Here is a 19,229-nt window from a genome sequence, read left to right on the forward strand (position 1 = left end):
TCCCAGAACCCCATCCATACACCCTCACCAATCACAACACCCCTACCCAGCTAGGTCCTCCTGCTGTCTTTCTTGGAGGGGGAGATAATAAATATTATATAAGAAACTGATCAAGCTTTTCCAAAGCAATGCCACATCTTCTGGTGATCCATGGGGCTTTACAGCCCAATCTCAAGTCTCTCCAACCCCTCCCTTCTGAACTCAGCACTTCTACTTATCACCCTACCCACTTCCCCAAGTAGGACATAAGTTCTTCTTTTGTTTCTGGGATTCAGAAAGAGCCAAAAGAGCAATCAGTCTCGACTGTTCTTTTCAACTCTAACAGACATACTTAGCGGCTTCCTGTATTCCTTGAACCTCTGATCATGGAAAGAAGCAAGTTGACCCCAGAGGTCCTGCTTCATTTGCTGCTGCTGCTTCTATGGATTTCATCTGAGAAGGGTAAGGAGGAAAAAGGAATAATAGGAGAGTAGAGACAAGATGAGCTGGGAAGATGGGAAGGGGAAGGAGAGAAGAAGATGGTGAGGGAAGCTACACAGATGGTATATTCACAGAGAAGTAGGTTTGGCTCCCCAGGACAGGAATGGGATCTTGGGAGACACACTCAGGGTATAACAGTGCTGGTGTTAGAGGGGCTGCTTTCTGAGGAACCCAAGTTCCCTTCCTTTTCTTTCCTTTTACCTTTATCGATTAACATGCTTTAATTTTCTTTGACTAGACTCCTAATTATTTCTAGTCATTGTGTTTTTTAAGTCTTTCCCCATCAACTATTATTATATTTTATTATATATTATATAATATATTATGATATATTATGTTGTATTTATATGTTTTATTGTTCGACTTATTTTTTCTCCCCTCCCAACTGAAAAAAGAGAGAAAGAGAGAAAAATACTTGTAACATACAGTCAAGCAAAACAAATTCCCAGATTGACCACCACAAAAAATATATGTCTCATTTTGCATCTTGAATCCATTAACTCTATATCAGGAGTAGCATGCTTCACAAAAGGTGCCCTGGGATCATGGTTAGCTAGAGAACTGATGAGGTAGCTGGGTTGTACAATGGGTAGAGTGCCAGACCTGGAGTCAGAAAGATCTGAGCTCAAATGTGACTTCAGAACTAATTATCTGTGACCCTGGGAAGGGCACTTTACTACTGCATGCCTCAGTTCCCTCATCTGTAAAATAAGGATGACAAGGGTTGTCGTGAAGATAAAATGAGATAATTTTTGCAAAGTATTTGTGGTTGTTCAGTCATTTCAGTCACATCTGACTCTTTATGACCCCATTTAGGGTTTTCTTGACAAATCACTGGAATGGTTTTTCATTTCCTTCTCTAGTTCATAATGCATTATGTAAACCTTAAAATGTTATGTAAATGCGAACTATCATCATCATTATCATTATTTCTTTTAAAGTTGTTACTCTTTAAAATGTTGTGGTTATAGAAATTGTTCTGGTTCTGCTAATTTCATTCTGTATCAGTTGATACAAGTCCTCCCAAGCTTCTCCTAAACCATCACTTTTGTCATTTCTTATGGCATAATTCCAATATATTCATATACCATAATCTGGTCATCCATTTTCCAATTAATGGTTACTCCTTAGTTTCCAGTTTTTTGCCACAATGCAAAAAGAGCTCTTATGAATAATTTTGTTCATATGGATCTTTTTCTTTCTTTGATTCCTTTAGGAGTAAAGTCTCAATTCAGTAATTTTAGGACATAGTTCTAAATTACTTTTCAGAGTGGTGTGTTGTACAGTCATTTTTCAGTCATGTCCAACTCTTCATGACCCCATTCAGGCAGAGATACTGAGGTGATTTGCCATTTACTTCTCCAGCTCATTTTACAGATGAGGAAACTGAGGCAAACAGGTTTAAGTGACTTGCCCAAAGTAACAAGGCTAATAAGTGTCTAAGGCCAGATTTGAACTCAAGAAGATGAATCTTCCTGGCTTCATGCCAAGCACTCTATCCACAGAATGCCACTAGAATGGCGTGATCAATTCATAATTCCACCAGCCACAATTAATTGTTCCCTATTTCCCTGCAGCCCCTTCAATATTTATCATTTTCCCTTCTTATTGACTTTGCCACTCTAATTATGTGAGGTGGAACTTCAGAGCTGCTTTAATTAGTATTTCTCTAATAATTAGCCATAGGGAGAAATTTTTTCATGTGATTATTGACTATTTGGATCTTTTCCTTTGAAAATTGTCTATCCAATCCTTCAATTTATCAATTGAGGAATTAGTCATTCTTATAAATCTGAATCAATTCTTTCTATATCTTGGAATAACAATGATAATAATAATAATAGTTTCCATTTATATAACACTTTAAGGTTTGCTAAATGCTTTACAGATATTATCTCATTTTGAACTCACAATAATCCTGAGAGGTAGATGCTATTATTATCCTCATTTTACAGATGAGGAAACTGAGGCAGGCCAAGGTTAAGTGGCTTACTTGCTCAGGATCACATAGCTGGCCAGTGTCTGAGGCCAGATTTGAACTCAGGTCTTCTTGATTCTAAGCATAGTGCTGTATCCACCTCACCACCTAGGAAAGAAAATGGTTATACAAATTTTTCCCAGTTAACTATTTCTCTTTGGATTTTAGTCATGTTGGTTTTGTTTACAGAAACACTTTAATTTTATGGAATCTAAATTACCAGTCTATTTTCTGTGATCCTCTCTATCCTTTTTTGTTGTTGTTTGTTTTTGTCATTCATTCTCCCCAGATCCAAATTAGATTAGAAAATATTCCTTTGGTAGTTTGATTGGTATGACACTGAATGAATAAATTAATTTACATAGTATCGTTTATTGTTATATTTGCTAACTCTGTTAACACGATTTGTTGTCAGCCTTGTGGTTATATTTCTCAGAATTGTTTTAATTTGTATTCTCCTAATTATTAGTCATTTAAAGCATTTTTTAAATATGGCTATTGATAGGTTGGATTTCTTCCCCTCAAAACAGCCTATACATATTCTTTGACCATTTATGAGTTGGGAAATGATTTATTCGTATAAATTTTAATCAATTTCCTATATATCTTAGAAATAAGACATTTATGAGAGAGGCTTACTGCAAAGAAGCTTTCCCATTAATTTGCTACAATTCTATCAGCCTTGATTTTTTTGTACAGTTTTTTAAATTGTAATCAAAATTGTCTATTTTACCATTTGTGATTTTCTATGTGGTTATTTTGAATGGAATTTCACTTTCTAACTCTTCTTGCCAGTTTTGTTGGCAATCTACAGAAATGTTCCCTCTACTCCTTCTTTCCTACCTAAGGAAGGATGCTTGTTGTCCAACTGAGCTCCTAGTGACCCAAGGTTGTATTCTGCAGGATCCCTTGGACAAGAAGTCTATGAAGAGGAGCACAGAGTGGTTGGGGAAACCCTCACAGTGAGCTGCCAGTATACACCTCCAAAACCTGACCATCTAGACAAAGCCTGGTGTAAAAAGATAGAAAATACAACTAGATGTACTTTGTTAATCACAAGATCACAATCTCAGTTAAAGACTGAGGACCCTCGATACTCCCTCAGTTATAACACTAGTGTCATCTTGGTCACCATGTCTGGACTCCAGGTGGAAGACTCTGGGGAATATTGGTGTGGAAATAACAATTATAGTGCAAGTGTTATTAGTATTTTCAAGAAAGTTCGTCTAACAGTAGATCCAGGTAAGTCCCTTCCTTGAAAACTGGGCTTTCTTGAAGCTTCCTGTCCTTTGTAAAGTACTTTAATCATCCCACACACTCATACCCTTGAACATATATATGTAACACTAGTCCTCTCACAATTCAGGCAGTTCTTCCATAGCTTGGTCTCCTAGGAAAGGTAAGCCATTTCTTTCCTTGTCAGTCCTTTTTCTGACTGGTGGGCCACTGAACATGACGTTCCACATCACACATGTGCATGTAGGCACAGAAATACTTGTGTACACACACACAAGCATGCACAAAAACAGAAATTCACTTCAACATTTTCAGTTCTTGTAATCTCAGGAGCTAGTGATGGAGGCTGAAAACTGCATAACTGAATCTTGTAACATACTGGTTTTTATTTATGCTAGAACAAGTACTTTGAGGCAGGGAGAACCCCAAAGCTCAATGACAGACATTTTTGGTAATCCCCAGACACTGTTTTCGTCTGTCTGGTAATGGCCAAAAAACTTTCAAAAGACAAGCAGCCTCTCAAGACTCAAGGGCACATGAGGTGGTTCATGGTTCTCATGCCAGACATTGGCTAAAGTCTGCAGTTCTGGGCAATGGATTTGACTCTGCCTTCCTTCTCTCTCTACAAAGACAAATTAGCCCCATAGGCAGAGACTCAGTCAAATCTTGAATCTACCAAATGTCCCTCTCCCACAGCCTTCCCAGCTCTGCCCTAGCCCAAGGAATTGTTTCAGTAGCTTCTTAGATTCATTCCTAACTCTCATTCCCCTAAAGCAATTCTCCCTACACTTTCATGACATAGAACAGTCTTAGATGCAGCATAAGAAAAGAGCTCCATCTCAGGAATCAGACAACCTGAATCAATTCTCACCTCTGACACTTAGTGACTATTGTGTAAGTTTGAGCAAATGATTTTATCTTTCTGAGCTTCTGATTTCCTCATCTGTAGGGGGAGATAAGAGACATTCACAACTGATCCTATGTGCTTGTTTTGAGGATCAAATGTGATTATTAAGTTTTTGTTTTGTTTGTTGAAATTAAAAAGCATTACATAAATGTGAGCTATAGTTATAGCATAAATAGGTAGGTAGGTAGATAGATAGATGGATGGATAGATAGATAGATAGATAGATAGATAGATAGATAGATAGATAGATAGATAGATAGATAGACAGACGGACGGACGGACGGACGGACGGACGGACGGACGGACGGACGGACGGACGGACGGACGGATGGATGGATGGATAGATAGATAGATAGATAGATAGATAGATAGATAGATAGATAGATAGATAGGTAGATAGGTAGATGGATGGATGGATGGATGGATGGATGGATGGATGGATGATTGGATGGATGGATGGATGGATGGATGGATGGATGGATGGATGGATGGATAGATGGATGGATAGATAGATAGATAGATAGATAGATAGATAGATAGATAGATAGATAGATAGATAGATAGACAGATAGATAGACGGATAGATGGATGGATGGATGGATGGATGGATGGATGGATGGATGGATGGATGGATGGATGGATAGATAGATAGATAGATAGATAGATAGATAGATAGATAGATAGATAGATAGATAGATAGATAGATGGATGGATGGATGGATGGATGGATGGATGGATGGATGGATGGATGGATGGATGGATAGATAGATAGATAGATAGATAGATAGATAGATAGATAGATAGATAGATGATAGATAGATAAATAGATAGACAGACAGACAGATAGATAGATAGATAGATAGACAGACTTTATAATATAAGGATATGTCCAAGATGATGTTACCTCTGAAGTGTTAGCTCCTGAGAATTTAGTTGGGATATTGAGAACTACATCCTAGGTGAATCTAATGTGATTTTGAGAATACCAGTCTCTTAACTTCCCTGGCCCTCAGTTCCCCCAGCTATCAAATAAAGCATTGTGCCAAATTGTCTCTAAGGTCTTTTTCCAACTCAAGATCAGGGATTCTTAATCTGACATCCTTCATGAACATAACAAATACATATATATGTATATATACATATATGTATATAACTGCCTTTTCACACAGTTTTCTTTATTTTATGCATTTAAGAATATTATTCTAAGAAGGGTCCCATATGCTTCACTAGACTATCCAAGAGATCCAGATCACAAAAACAGTCAGTTAGAATATTTATCAAGCATCTGTTACATGCCAGGCACTGTCCTAAGCACTGAGGATATAAAGAAACACAAAAAGACAAGTCTTCAGGGAACTCACAGTTTAACAGGGAGGCAACACGCAAACAAATACATCAAAGTAAGTTAAATAATGGATAAAAAGGAAATAATTAACCAAAGGAAGGCACTAAATGTAAGAAAGATTGGGAAGGGTTTCCTTCAGAAGGTAGGATTTTAACTGGGACTTGAAGAAAGCTAGGAGAGTCACAAGGTAAAGATAAGGAAGGAGAGCATTCTGGGCCTGAGGGACAGCCAGAGAAGATGCTCAGAGCTGGAAGATGGAATGTCTTGTTCAAGAAATAGCTACAAAGCCAATATGATGGAACAGCAAAGTAGGAGGGGTTATTGTTTGAACTTCGCTCTAGAAAAGGGACCATGATATCAGGGAGGCAATGCCATGCCATGCAAGTGGATTTGGATTTAAGTGAGAGAGGGCTGGGCAAAGTCACTAGCCTCACTTTCTACTCAGGAGCCATCAGGGTCCAATGGAGAGATATAGATCTGAATGACTGTAGATAGCCCTGGACACGGTGGGAGACCTTGGCCTTTTTCCGCTAGGTTTTTAGCACACCTCAGTTTTGTCGAGGCAATACCCAATTAGTGATTAAAGCTAAGTAAGAAATGAGGCAGAGAATGGCCTCTTTATGTAGTCAAAAAAAAATCAATCTGGGTGGGCAGGGGAAAACTTAAGGCAGGCCTGCTCAACATACAGCCAATGGACTGCTTGTAACTTGCCGATGGATTTCGAGTGGCCTACAAAAAAGGTAGAGGATGTAAAAGAAAGTAAAGATATGAGTACTTATTCTGTGTCCCACTTAACCCACCTTCCACTAGTCACTATTGTGTCTGTCATGTAACTTGGCAGATGGTTTGCCACTGCACCCTTTCTCCCACGGCAGTGAATGATCATCTGTCTCTAGTTTGAGAGGAGGGAGAGTCATATCTTTTTGCTGTGTTTTCATTCATTACTAGCATTAAACAGGGACAAAGTGAGTGCAGTCATGTGCCAACACAGCTGATGCCCGCTGTGTAATGAGCAGTAACAATGTGAGGGTTTCTTTCCCTCTCTCGCTGCATAGCAACCCTCCAAGTCACACGAGTGTCTGGCACCTTCTCCAAGATCAGACACTCAGTTCAGTACTTCTTTTCTATGAGCAGTTGCCATGGAGATCTTTTGGCTCTAATATTAATGTTTTGGGGGTGACTTTGTAAAATGGATGATAAAAAGAAATGGAATATTGAATCAAAACATAGAGTGTTTAATCCAGAGTGGACAAATTGATACTTTTTTACTTACGTGAGAGATAAAATGCTGTGCCTTGTTTACCAAGAAGTAATAGCCCTTTAGAAGGAATACAATCTTTGTAGCCATTTCAGTCAAAACATCCTGACTTAAGCAAATTGGACACCAATGAAAAACGAATTAAAGGATCCAAAATATTGAATAAAATCGGTGGGGACCAGTGGTTTTTCAAGAAATTAAACTCAGAAAATGAGGTGACTACTAAGGTTAATTTTCAGATTTCTAAAGAAATCGATTTCAAACATGATTCTGGAGTATGATAAACTAATTGCTGACAAGAAGTATAATGTATCCCATTAACTAAATGTGAACAGTAAGAAAATCTGAAAAATGTATTAAAATTTGTACCATTTAGCAAAGTAATTTTTTAACATTAATGTGATTTCATGATAAGTAAAAATCTTAATAAGTGCAATTAATTGATATTAATTGAAATTTACCCTTTCTAAAAATATGATTAATTTGCAAAATAGTTCAATCACTAAATATACCTTTACTTTGAAAATGAGCCACTAAAACCTATCTGCAGCCTGAAGAAGTTTAGCCTGTTTTAATTTTGTACCCTACCTACTGCCAAGTTGTGCAGATCTAGTAGAAGGTGTAAGAAGACTGGAAAGGCAGGGAAGGAAGGTTATTAAGTGCTTTGAAGGTCAAGCAAAGGATTTTTTATTTGATCCTAGAAGTGAGAGGGAGTCACTGAAGTTTACTGAGTATGGAGGTAACATAGATTAGTGCTTTAGCAAAATCAAAAAAACTTAAAAACCCCTTCCCTAGACATATGATCCTGTGATCTTAAATTTCCTAATTCCATTTTGCCATGTTAAACCAGATTCTGGTAGAAGGTGGATGTTAGAGAATGGAGGTGACATTGATAGGGAGAGGAGGGGGCTGAGGGACCATGAAGTGCATAGGAATATATAGGAAACTTGATCAATTTGTAATGTGGCCCTGACTGTCTGCCAGCCAGAGAACAGAACCTGACAAGACTGGAGAATTTTTAAGGTTCATTCAAAAGCATAAGGATTATTCAAAAGTCAGATAAAGCCCTGTTCTGGTGGGAAGTAGCAGTATATTTGCTGTCTTTATTTTTTTTTTTAATCTGTAGATAGAGTGTTTCTACATTACCTTTTATTTCCAGATGTCTCATTTGCCCTTCCACTACCCAATGGGCCATCCTTTATTTAAAAAGGAAGGAGAGGAAAATAAACAGTTCAGCAAAAGAAACCAACATATCAACCAAGACTGACTGCACAGACACTTTTATAATCATCATCTCTTACCTTTTCTGCTGCCATTCTAATTAGCAAAGTTGAGGTGCCTCATTGATACCAAGTGGAAAAATGCTAGACTTGGAGTCAGATGATCTGGGTTTGATGCCCAAGTCTGGCAGTTACTACCGGGGTGACCCCAAGTAATCAATTAACCTCTCTAGTTTTCAGTCTCCTCCAGTATAAAAGGAGAGTGTTGAACTAGATTACCTGTGAGGTCCCTATTGGCTCTAAATCTGTGATCCTATGAGTCATATACTCATGGGTTTTACCATTTAATTCAAAATTTTAATCAGCAGTGTATCATAGTCTCCTAGTGCAATGTTGAACCTGGGAGATCCCTTAAGAATTATCTGGTTCAATCCTTTCTTTTCATTTTTTATTAAAAAAATATTTTAGTACCACAAGCACTTCTTAATTAGCCCTCCATCCCCATCCTGTAAGGATAAGGAGTTAGGTAGCCCAGTGGATAAAGTGCCTGGCATGGAGTCTAGAAGATTCATCTTCATGATTTCACATCCAGCCTCAAACACTTACTAATTGTGTAACCCTGGGCAAGTCACTTAACCCTGTTTGTCTCCATTTCCTCATCTATAAAATGAATTGGAGAAGGAAATGGCAAACCACTCCAGTATCTTTCTAAGAAAACCCCAAATGGGATTATGAAGAGTCAGACATGACTGAAACAGTTAAACAACAACAACCATCCTCACAGAAACCTTGCTCATTACCAAAAAAAAAAAAAGCAGAATCAACAACTGACCTAGGTGATACCAAATGAAACATTGCTGACCATAACCCATCACCTCTAATTCCAAGAGGAAAGGAAGGAAATAAAGATTTATTAAGCAACTCCTGTTTCAGGCACTGTGCTAAGCACTTTATAAATATTATCTTATTTGATACTCACAACAACCCTAGGAGTTAAGTGTTATTTTTAATCTCTATTTTAAAGATGAAGAAATTGAAGCAGACAGAGGTTATGCCCAGGGTCACACAACTAGTATTTAAGGCTGGATTTGAACTCAGATCTTCCTGACTCCAGGTCCAGTACATCCATTGCACCACCTAGCTGCCATCTAGAAGAGGAAAATTTTTCATTACTGATCCTATGGCATCAGTGTTGATCATGGCAATCAGTCAGATTTCATATGTCTTTTAGTTCATCATCCTCATTTAAAAGAAGGATCCTAGAGATAAGTCATTTGCCCAAGTACATATAGCATGTTAGTGGCAAGACCAGGTGTTGGATGTAAGTCTCCTTAGATTACATCACCCCTGGTGCTCACACATCATCAGTACCTTCTGCCCCATGTGTCCTCCCTCCCTCAAATTGAAAGGTAGAAAACAGAGAGCTCCTCCAAGAACCTCCACTTAAGGAGGGTGCCCAGGCCAGCCATCCCTTCATTCCCATCCTACAGTACTCCTTCAGCTTTATCCATAATTCCCCACCTTCTCTTTCCTCTTGTTCCCCTTTTCAGTGAATCATTTTTCACTAAGCCAAGCTCTTTCTCCTTACACTATGATCATCTTGGTCACCTTAGTGCCAAGGATAATAGATAGTGACAACCAGAAAAAGACAAGATAAAATGGAAGATGAGAGAATTGATCGTTAATGAGGCTTGATATAATGTCTTTAATAATATCACATATTAATGAGGAACATTTGACTTTACATTGTGCCTTTATTCTGATTATCCCACAGGTCTGTGTAAAGTCTGAGATTTTGACATTAGGCAAACTTATGGGTAGGGAGATGTCAACTGTTTAACCCTTTGTCTTTTCTTTGCAGCCCAGACACAGAGGACAACCCAGCAGAAATTAAGTACCATGAGAGAAGCTATTTCCATCACCTCTGCCACCATCAGGTAAAACTTCTCTCTAGGAACTCTCTCAGTCCTATGACACTCCACCATCCACTCTGCCTCCCCAGAAGTCTGTGTGTGCCCCCTACCCTCCACTTATCCAGAGACTCCCAGAGTGCCATGCTCCTATAGACTCCAGCCTGTATATACCTGGCCTGTTCCCAACCTCACCGACCCTCTTGACCTGTGAGCCTATCAGGCTACTTCACAGTCCACAGCTACTGCAACTGTGGTTCTTATGAGATTTCTTGGCTCAGACCAGAGCTCTGGTGGGGCTCAGGGAACCATACCTCTCATTTTTTCTCTTATCTTCCAATATATATGGTAGGCAATCTGATTCCTTTTTACCTCCTAGTTCTCTATCTGGTTGTACTCTCTTGGATTTCATCACATCCCACAGAAGCCTCTTTATCCTGCAAGATTGTATTAACCCTGGTGCTCATACTTCATCAATATGCTCTGCTCCAGGTCCCCTTCCTCCCTCCGATTTAAAGGTTGAAAGTCAATGACTTTTCCTATAATTTCCGTTTAAGGAGGGTCCCCAGGTCAGCCATGTCTTTCATTTCCCACTCCACAGCACTCCTTTGAACTTGTCCATCATTCTCCACCTTCTCTTTCCTAGCCTTCACCTTTTCAGCTTCCTTTTCTGTGTGTTCTTTCCTCTTTAGATTGTAAGATCCTTGAGGGCAGGGACTTTTTTTTTGTATTTGTATCCCTAGGACTTGGTATAGTGCCTGGCATACAGTAGGCACTTAATAAATGTTTACTGAGTGACTGACCCCTGCCCTGATATTTTTCAGGTCCCAGTTCAATATAACTGGTAAGACGTATTTGGTATACACAGATGTCCAGCTACCAGAAAATTCTACTTCTAGAAGTCAAGTTGTGGATCATGTTGGCTCCGTGGACCTGAGGTAGGTGGTTCCAATTGGGGTCCCCTTACTGTGGAATAGTTGTGCTTCTCCCTCCAGTTTCATTTCTGACCCTTGACTTTAGCTGAATTTCATGCTTTGACTCAGTCCAGTATAAGTAGATCCCTTTGACAAGATGCCTGTTAGAACTGGCAATGAGAAAAGGGCACCTCATTTAGTATTAGATGACCAGGCTTGTCTCTTACTACTTGTGTGACTTTGGTCAAGTCACTTCCTCTAGCTAGGCTCATCTGCAAAAATGAGACAGTTGGACTAGATGATCTCTTAAGGTGCTTTACAGATTTAAGCTTTTGTGATCCTATGATCCATTCAGCAGATTTCAGCATGGGCTACCTACTGCTCTCCCCCTACTCACTCCCCTCCATCCCTTCCTTAACAGCCATTCTGAAGGTAGCAAAATGAAAGTACATTGTTCCCAACCCAGAATTGAGGAAGTTTTCATTTCTGGTGCACTGTTTAGTAAGGGTCTCTACCACTTCCACTCGTGCCAATTCATTAATAACAGAATCTGAAAGCCTTCCCACAACTTTATCAACACCTGTTAATATCAAAGATAATGCAAGTCCATGATGAACCAACTCCTAGCTCTGCCAGAGCTGGAGGATGGGCTCATAGTCCAATCTGCATGACAGAATCAACAAAGGAGATCCAGCATTCTTGGGGAAGCCCTTGGAAATATCTGAGAAGTGGCTTGTCTCTTCTCAAATGAAACTTAGCTCAGGGTTCCCTTGGTCGTGTCAGTATGGAATTCCTACATGCAGATATCCATGGAAAGCTCTGTGTGATAACCCTGAGGACATCATATCTAGAGAGCTAAGGGGGCTCCTTCAGGGTTTGATTCTAGGCTGCTTTGGATTAGGATGGTTCACAACCAGTAGGATTAGTAGCTCATATTTCCAAGCACTTTAAAGTTTACAAAGTATTTTTTTCGTATATTATCTCATTTGTCTATCACAATAACCCTGTGAGGTAGGTGCTATTATTATCCACGCTTCATCCTATAGCATATATAATGTAATCTACACATACACACATATATAGAGATATATATACATATATGTGTGTGTGTATATATATATATATATGTATATATATATGTATATATATATATATATATATATATATGTGGAAAGAGAGAATGCTTTGAGTACACTATACTATTTCTGCTTTTCTTGGCAAAGATAAGGAAATTGAGGTTGGGAGATATTGAGGTTAAGCATCAGCTAAGGCCCCAGCCAGAGTCAACTCAAGCAAACAAAAGCTGATTATTAAATTTTCAGTGTGAGAATTTATTTACACTCCCCTTGTTGTTCTGTTGATTGTCTAGACAAAAAAGGAATGGAGAAAATGTTAATGACGTTGATTAAGATTAAAAGTAAGTCGTGTTCTTTTTTGCTTTTCTTGGAGAACAAGTAGTACAATATTTATGAGCTCACACCTGCCAAGTCACACAATTAGTAAGCTCCTCAGCTGAGATTCCATCCATTGTACCACCTAGCTCTTCACAATAACCTACTTCTGGGCAGCAAGGCGGCATTGTGGATAAAGTACTGGTCCTGGAGGTAGGAAAAACTGAGTTCAAATCCACCTTTAGACACTTACTAGCTATGAGACCCTGGGCAAGTCACTTAACCCTAAATGCCTCCAAAAATAATAACCTCCTTCTACTTACAGCTTCAATTCACCTCTCCTGCCTCTACTCTCTCTCATCTTTCTGTATCGAATCTGTTTCAGAGTCCTGTTATTTCTGGCTTCATAATGTCTCTTCTATGTCATCTCTCCTATATCTTCTCTCCTCTGACTTTACCATCAGCTGGAGCTCTCCCCTCCTCATCTCTATTTCTTTACTTTCCTGACTTACTTCTGCCTCACTTTCTACAAAACCTTCCCCTGGCCTCTTAGTGCCTTCCCTCTGAGGGAATTTCTCCAATTGGTGGGAATATCTCCAATTTTTGCTGTCTGTATCTTGTAACTGAACTTTGTCTCCCCCATTAGACTAGGAACACCTTGAGGGCAAGAAATGTCTCTTAGAGCCTTTCTTTGTATCACCAGCATTTAACACATAATTGGCACACAGTAGTGCTTAATAAATGCTTGTTAACTGATTGTTTACTAAGAGTCTGCTAAGGTAGGATTGTAATTAACACTATTAACGTATGGGGCAACTATGTGCCTCAGAGGATAGAGTGCTGGGCCTGGAGTCAGAAGGACCTGATTTCAAATCCATCCTCAGACACTTATTAGCTATGTGACTCTGGGCAAGTCACTTAACCCTATTTGTCTCAATTCCCCATTTTTAAGATGAGCTGGAGAAGGAAATGGCAAACCACTCCAGATCTCTGTCAAGAAAATCCCAAACAAGATCTTATCACATGTAGCTAAGGTTTGGGGTTTGTCAAGGAGGAAGGGTAAGGCTGCATACTCATTAGCTTACTAGACCAGAGTTAATGAAACTTGGAGATGGGGAAAAGTTCTTACTGAAGAGGGCTTTACTTCTAGTTAGAAATTTACTATCTGTGTGATGAGGAAGGGGCCACCATTTTTTGGGTGGATCAATGAGACTAGAGTTTCTTTGTGGAGGACCATATCTTATAGTGTACCTTCATGTCCTCTCTGATTATCTTGTAGGAGTCTTCAGCTCAGGTGGAGTTAGACATGGCTACGTTTAGGGTGTTGGATTGTAAGATTTCCTGGACTGAAGGTCAGCCACCCAAATTAGACAAAAAAGGATAGCACGCATGGGACCTGCTAAGGACACAGCTTTTGCACTGTGAAAGATGGCCTGTGTTCTGTTAGATTGGACCACACAATGTTCATTGGTGGTTTGAGTTGGTTTTTGTTTGTTGTTTTGTTGGTTTTTTGGAGGGGTGAATCTAATCCATGAATCTAATGTTGTGCTCTACCACTAAGATTTTATTGAAGCATTAATATTGGTCATGGTTTCTGGGTGTTCCTCCTAGTCCCATGTACAGTGGGAAAATTTTGAGGGTCACTGAATCAAATGACAAGGTACCCTGAGGAAACCATAAACATCATCAACTCAGTCCCAAATCACAGAGGAGCTACAAAGTTGGGTAGTCAATCAATCAATTAAGGACCAACTGTGTGCCAGGCACTATATTAAGTCCTGGAGATACAAGTTGTTTGTCCTTCGTTTTCGAAGAGGACCATGACATCAGGGAAATGATGACATGACATGTAGTTGACTTTGATTTGAGTGAGGGAGAGCTGTGCAAGGTGACCAGCCTCACTTTCTCCTCCAGAGCCATCTGGGTTCAGTGACTAGATATTCATCAGGATGACTGGAGATGGCCAGGAATGCAATGGGAGACCCTTGACCTTTTAGGTTAAGGCATTTTCAGGTACCCTCAAAGGAGTCCACACTCTAATGGACCATGATTCCACAAAGAGTTTTTGATAAGCAGCCATCTGTGTCATGGAAAGTGCTGTCCCATAGGGAGCATGGCCCACTTATCTAGATATCAGAAAGTCTATTCAAGCTTTATGAATCATTCAATCAGAATTTATTAAGCATTTACTATGTTCTAGGCCCTGTGTTAAGAGATAGGGATATAAAGAAAGGCAAACACTACCCCTGCCCTCAAGGAACTCATATTCTATTGGGACAAACTGCATATAAGTAAATCAGGTACATATAGGATATGTATGGAGTAGATGGAAAGTAATAGAAGAAAGTTCAGAAGGAAGCACAGACCAACAGAACAGATATGAAAGTAACATGGGGAATTTATTATATACTTTTTTAAGATGACACAGCATGAAACAGAGATTCACAGTTTCATATATAACCTTCTTTTTTTGTGTTCTGTAAATATGTATTAAAGGAGGGCCTTAGCACAAAGGCCAACACTCTCTTAGCTCAGATTCAGTTTTAGCATAAAATAAGACACTTGTAAGTTAACAAAAAGGAAGTTTCCATTGCCCTAATACATATGCAACAAGGTTATGGTGGCACTTCAGTTTGGTAACATGGGACTTCCCTAACCTCCTTATGGAGGTTAGTAGGGCATGTTATGACAATTCAAGAGGTCTTATACCCACCAAGTCTGAGAGACCTCCCTAACCCCACCTGGATGAGACTTTTTATCCCTTTTTATATATTGTTGTTCAGTCATTTTCAGTCATATCTGACTCTTGGTGATCCCATTTGGGGCTTTCTTGGCAAAGATACTGGAATGGTTTGCCATTTCTCTCTCCAGTTCATTTTTGCAAATGAGGAAACTGAGACAAAGAGGGTGAAGCAACCAGGGTCACACAGCTAGTAAGTATCTGTGGTAAAATTTGAACTCAGGTCCTCCTGAGTCCAGGGCTGGCACCCTATAGGTGACCAGAAATCTATCTTGGAAAAGCAGTGCTCAATCAGATCACTGAAGATTTTTTTTCCTTTTGGGGAAAGAGTGGGAAGAGTGGGAAAGCATGAACCCAATCCATCTAGTATAGAAATGCTGGTAGATATAGATATATCAAAATATGAAAATGTTCCTCTTTTTTCTTTTCTTTCCTTTTATGCTTTTTTCTTTCTTTTGTTTTTTTTTCTCTCTCTCTCTTTGTCTATGTGTGTGTGTGTGTGTGTGCACATGCACGCATGTATTTATGCTCAGAATAAATTGTTCCTTAAGTGTATAGGGAAGACACGACCAGGATTCTACCACAAGCACCTTCAGAGCTGGAGAATGTACCAGAGGACTCAGCCTCACAGGTGTTTCACCCTCTTCTCTATTTTCTCCTCCTAGGTTCCCAAATTGTCTCCTCATTCTTGTGGTGTTTGGCCTCCTCCTGATGAAATGTCTGGCCTTCTTAGTCCTTCTCGTTCTCCTGTTCAGGTTCAGGAATCAGGTGAGTGGTGGTACTCCAGAATCATTATAGATTTAGAGCCCAAAGGGACCTCAGAGGCCATAGGTCCCATACTCCTTATTTTACAGTTGAGGAGACTGAGGCAGATAGAGGTTAAGTTATGATTTACCCAGGGTCATAAAGTCCAAGGTAGGATTTGAACCCAGGTATACCTGACATCAAGTCCAGTGTTCTTTCAACAACACCATAATATCTTTGTTTTGGCTTTGGTTTGAGTTAGAAATAAACCAAGGAACATCCTCTCCACCATCCTAGGATGGAAGTAGCTCCCACTGGTACTAGAGGCAGCTAGGTAGTGCAGTGGGTAAAGTGCTGGGCTAGGAGTCAGGAAGACGAGTTCAAATCCAACCTCAGACATGTGCTATCTGTGTGACCCAGGGCAAGTCACTTAATTTCTGTCTGCCTCAGTTTCTTCAACTGTAAAATGGGGATAATAATGGCACCTACTTCACAAAATAATGTTTGTAAAGTGCTTAACACAGTACCTGGCACATAGTAGGTATTTAATAAATAATTGTTCTCTTTCTTCCTACTTGGCCCTTAGAGAGAAATGAAAGATTCTCAAAGTCTCACCTCAGAGCCACACTGCTAGAATCTAGCCCTGAGAGCACAAAAAGATTCAGAACAGTCTACAATGACAAATGAGGGGTATGTAAGGCATCTAGATGACACAATACACAAAGCACTGGAACTCGAGATTGGAAATCTTGTGTTCAAATCCAGACTGCGACACTTACTGGTTACATGAACCTAGGCAAGCCAATTAATCTCTTTGTCTGTTTCTCCAACTCTAAGATGGATGTACATTTTAGCTGTCCTAAGAGCTAACACAGCTCCTATCCCAACAGAGTTGCTGTGAGGATCAAATGAGATGATATTTGTAATTTTAGCACAGTACATAAAATGCAGGGACCACTAATATAAATGTTAGATATGAGAGCAATCACAGTTGTTCACACAATTAGCTGTTTTATGGATAGGTCTGGGTTTACTGGAAAAAGGACAGGCTAAGGGCTGCCAAGACAGTCTGGAATTAGGGTCCTAGGGTGGTAATGGGGTGCTAATTGGATTGAGATGACAGCCAGACATGATGTGGGGGCATTTCTACTGTGCCTCTCACAGGGATTAAAAACCCTGCCTGATCATATGAAGTGGGTATATGAGTTGGAAGGCCTTGGAGGGAATATAAAAATTTTAAGTGGAAAAAAGAACAAGATTGCATAACGAAGGGACAATGATCAGATATGTAACTTGTTTATTTTCTTAACTTTTTCCATCCTCAGGGTAATGGGAACACTGGAAAAATAAAAGAATTGAACGAATTGGAGGTATACGAGATATCTCCCTATCTATCCTCCTATTGATAGAGGTGTCCTATGTGCCCCTAGTTCAACCCAGGATACTAAGTACAGAAATTTCATGTCTTGCCAAGTTCTTAAGCACCAAATGCACCACCAGATTCTGGAGCCAGGTGTGCTAGTAACTATTTAACAACCCACTCTTTGAAAATACATGCTGCAGTTTCAAGTTTAATATGCATGATTAATATTATCTCGAACACTGTGTTAAGTCTTGACAGTCAACAAAGCATTAAATCCAGTCCTTATTTGTAGCTCATACTAAAATGCTCATACTAAAAATTTAACAGTTAGTTCTCCTAGACTTATAACGAACTGATGCAGAGTGAAGTGAGCCAAACCATGAGAACATTGTACACTGCTACAGTGTGCGATGACTGATTTTGGAAGACTTAGCCCTTCTCAGCAATGCAGGAACCTAAGACAATTCCAGGGGACTCATGATGGAGGATGCAATCCACATCCAGAGAAAGAACTACGGAGTCTGAATGGAGAGTGAAGCAAACCATTTTCTTTTTTGTTTTATTTTGTTTTTCTTTCTCGTGGTTTCTCCAGTTTATTATAATTCTTCTATGCAAGATGATTAATGTGAAAATGTGTTTATTGGAATGTATGTGTAGAGCCTATATCAGATTGCATTGGGGAGGGAAGGGGAGAAAATTTAAAACTTATGGAAGTGAATGTTATAAACTAAAAATAAATAAACTAGCTAAGAACAATAATAACCATCAGTTTTCCTGAGTTCTTTGGAAGTTCTGTCTTGTCCTCTTATTGCTTTGAATTTCTGCTTTGTTTTTCCTGGGGTAATGATTCAGGGGAAGAGACAGAGAGGGGCAGAAGTCAATAGTTAGTCCTCTTTCCTCATTCACCTGGCACATAGCGGATGCTTAATAAATACTGATTGATTGATCCACCTTGGACTTCAACTCAATTCAATTTAAAGCATTTTTCAAGCACCTGACATGTCAAAGGTGCTGTGGCAGAGGTTGGGCTTAGGAAGACATTCAACATTTTTGTCCAGTCCTTCTTTAAAAATAATAATGATAATCAACATTTATGTAGTACCTTACGTCCATTATCCTACTGGGCCCTTATAACCACTCTGTGATGGAAATGTAGACATGCAGCTAGTAAACATTCAAGCAGGAATCTGAACCCAACACTTTTCTTATTCCAAGTCCAGCACTCAAATGCTGCCCTATCTCTTCTCCTTTGATTTCCATGTTACTGACCTGCTTGACTATCCCTTTTAGCTTTGCTTTGAAGGTTCAACCTTTTCCTTCCATGTTTTAAGTGTTAATTTCCCTTAAGGTTCTCTCCTCAGCATCCTTCCCTTCCATACTTTCACCCTTGGCAAGCTCATCTATTTCCATGGTCTCAGTTAGTGCCTCTATGCATATGCTGAGTCCCAAATGTATACATCCAACTCTTGTGAGCTCACATCTCACATTTGCAACTATCTGCTTTCTAATCTGTATTCCCACTGATATCTCAAAGTTAACATTTCCAAAACAGAACTTATCATATCTCAACTTAAATCTACCATTCCTTCTAACATTTCTACTTCTAGAGATAGTTCTACCATCCCATCCTCCCAGTAACCCTGACTCAAAACTTCAGAGTTATATTTAACCCTTCTCTCTCACTTCCCCAATCCAATCAGCTGTCATTCTTTATTGATTCTACTTTGACAATATCTCCTGATA

At 39.4% G+C, this 19,229-nt stretch overlaps 1 protein-coding gene and 1 long non-coding RNA gene across 2 annotated transcripts in view; one reads left to right on the forward strand and one right to left on the reverse strand.

Annotated features, from left to right (window-relative positions):
* LOC140526118 (uncharacterized) overlaps positions 1 to 19,229 on the reverse strand; it is a 310,915-nt gene that overhangs the window by 49,841 nt on the left and 241,845 nt on the right. The gene's annotated exons all lie outside the window — the stretch shown is intronic.
* Positions 264 to 18,254, forward strand: LOC140526111 (trem-like transcript 4 protein). Its single transcript, XM_072642050.1, has 6 exons — positions 264 to 441; positions 3,362 to 3,700; positions 10,286 to 10,361; positions 11,159 to 11,272; positions 16,045 to 16,147; positions 17,449 to 18,254. The coding sequence occupies exons 1-6, from the start codon at positions 366 to 368 to the stop codon at positions 17,527 to 17,529; spliced, it is 789 nt and encodes a 262-aa protein (XP_072498151.1). The 5' UTR covers positions 264 to 365; the 3' UTR covers positions 17,530 to 18,254.

This window comes from Notamacropus eugenii, chromosome 2 (assembly GCF_028372415.1).
Source record: "Notamacropus eugenii isolate mMacEug1 chromosome 2, mMacEug1.pri_v2, whole genome shotgun sequence".
Lineage (NCBI taxonomy): Eukaryota > Metazoa > Chordata > Mammalia > Diprotodontia > Macropodidae > Notamacropus > Notamacropus eugenii.

Excerpts from the sequence above, each read along its gene's own strand:
- LOC140526111 (XM_072642050.1), top strand. The coding sequence starts at position 366 with ATGGAAAGAAGCAAGTTGACCCCAGAGGTCCTGCTTCATTTGCTGCTG. Across the intron at positions 442-3,361 it reads ATGGATTTCATCTGAGAAGG|GATCCCTTGGACAAGAAGTC; the intron begins GTAAGGAGGAAA and ends TGTATTCTGCAG. Across the intron at positions 16,148-17,448 it reads TGTTCAGGTTCAGGAATCAG|GGTAATGGGAACACTGGAAA; the intron begins GTGAGTGGTGGT and ends TTCCATCCTCAG.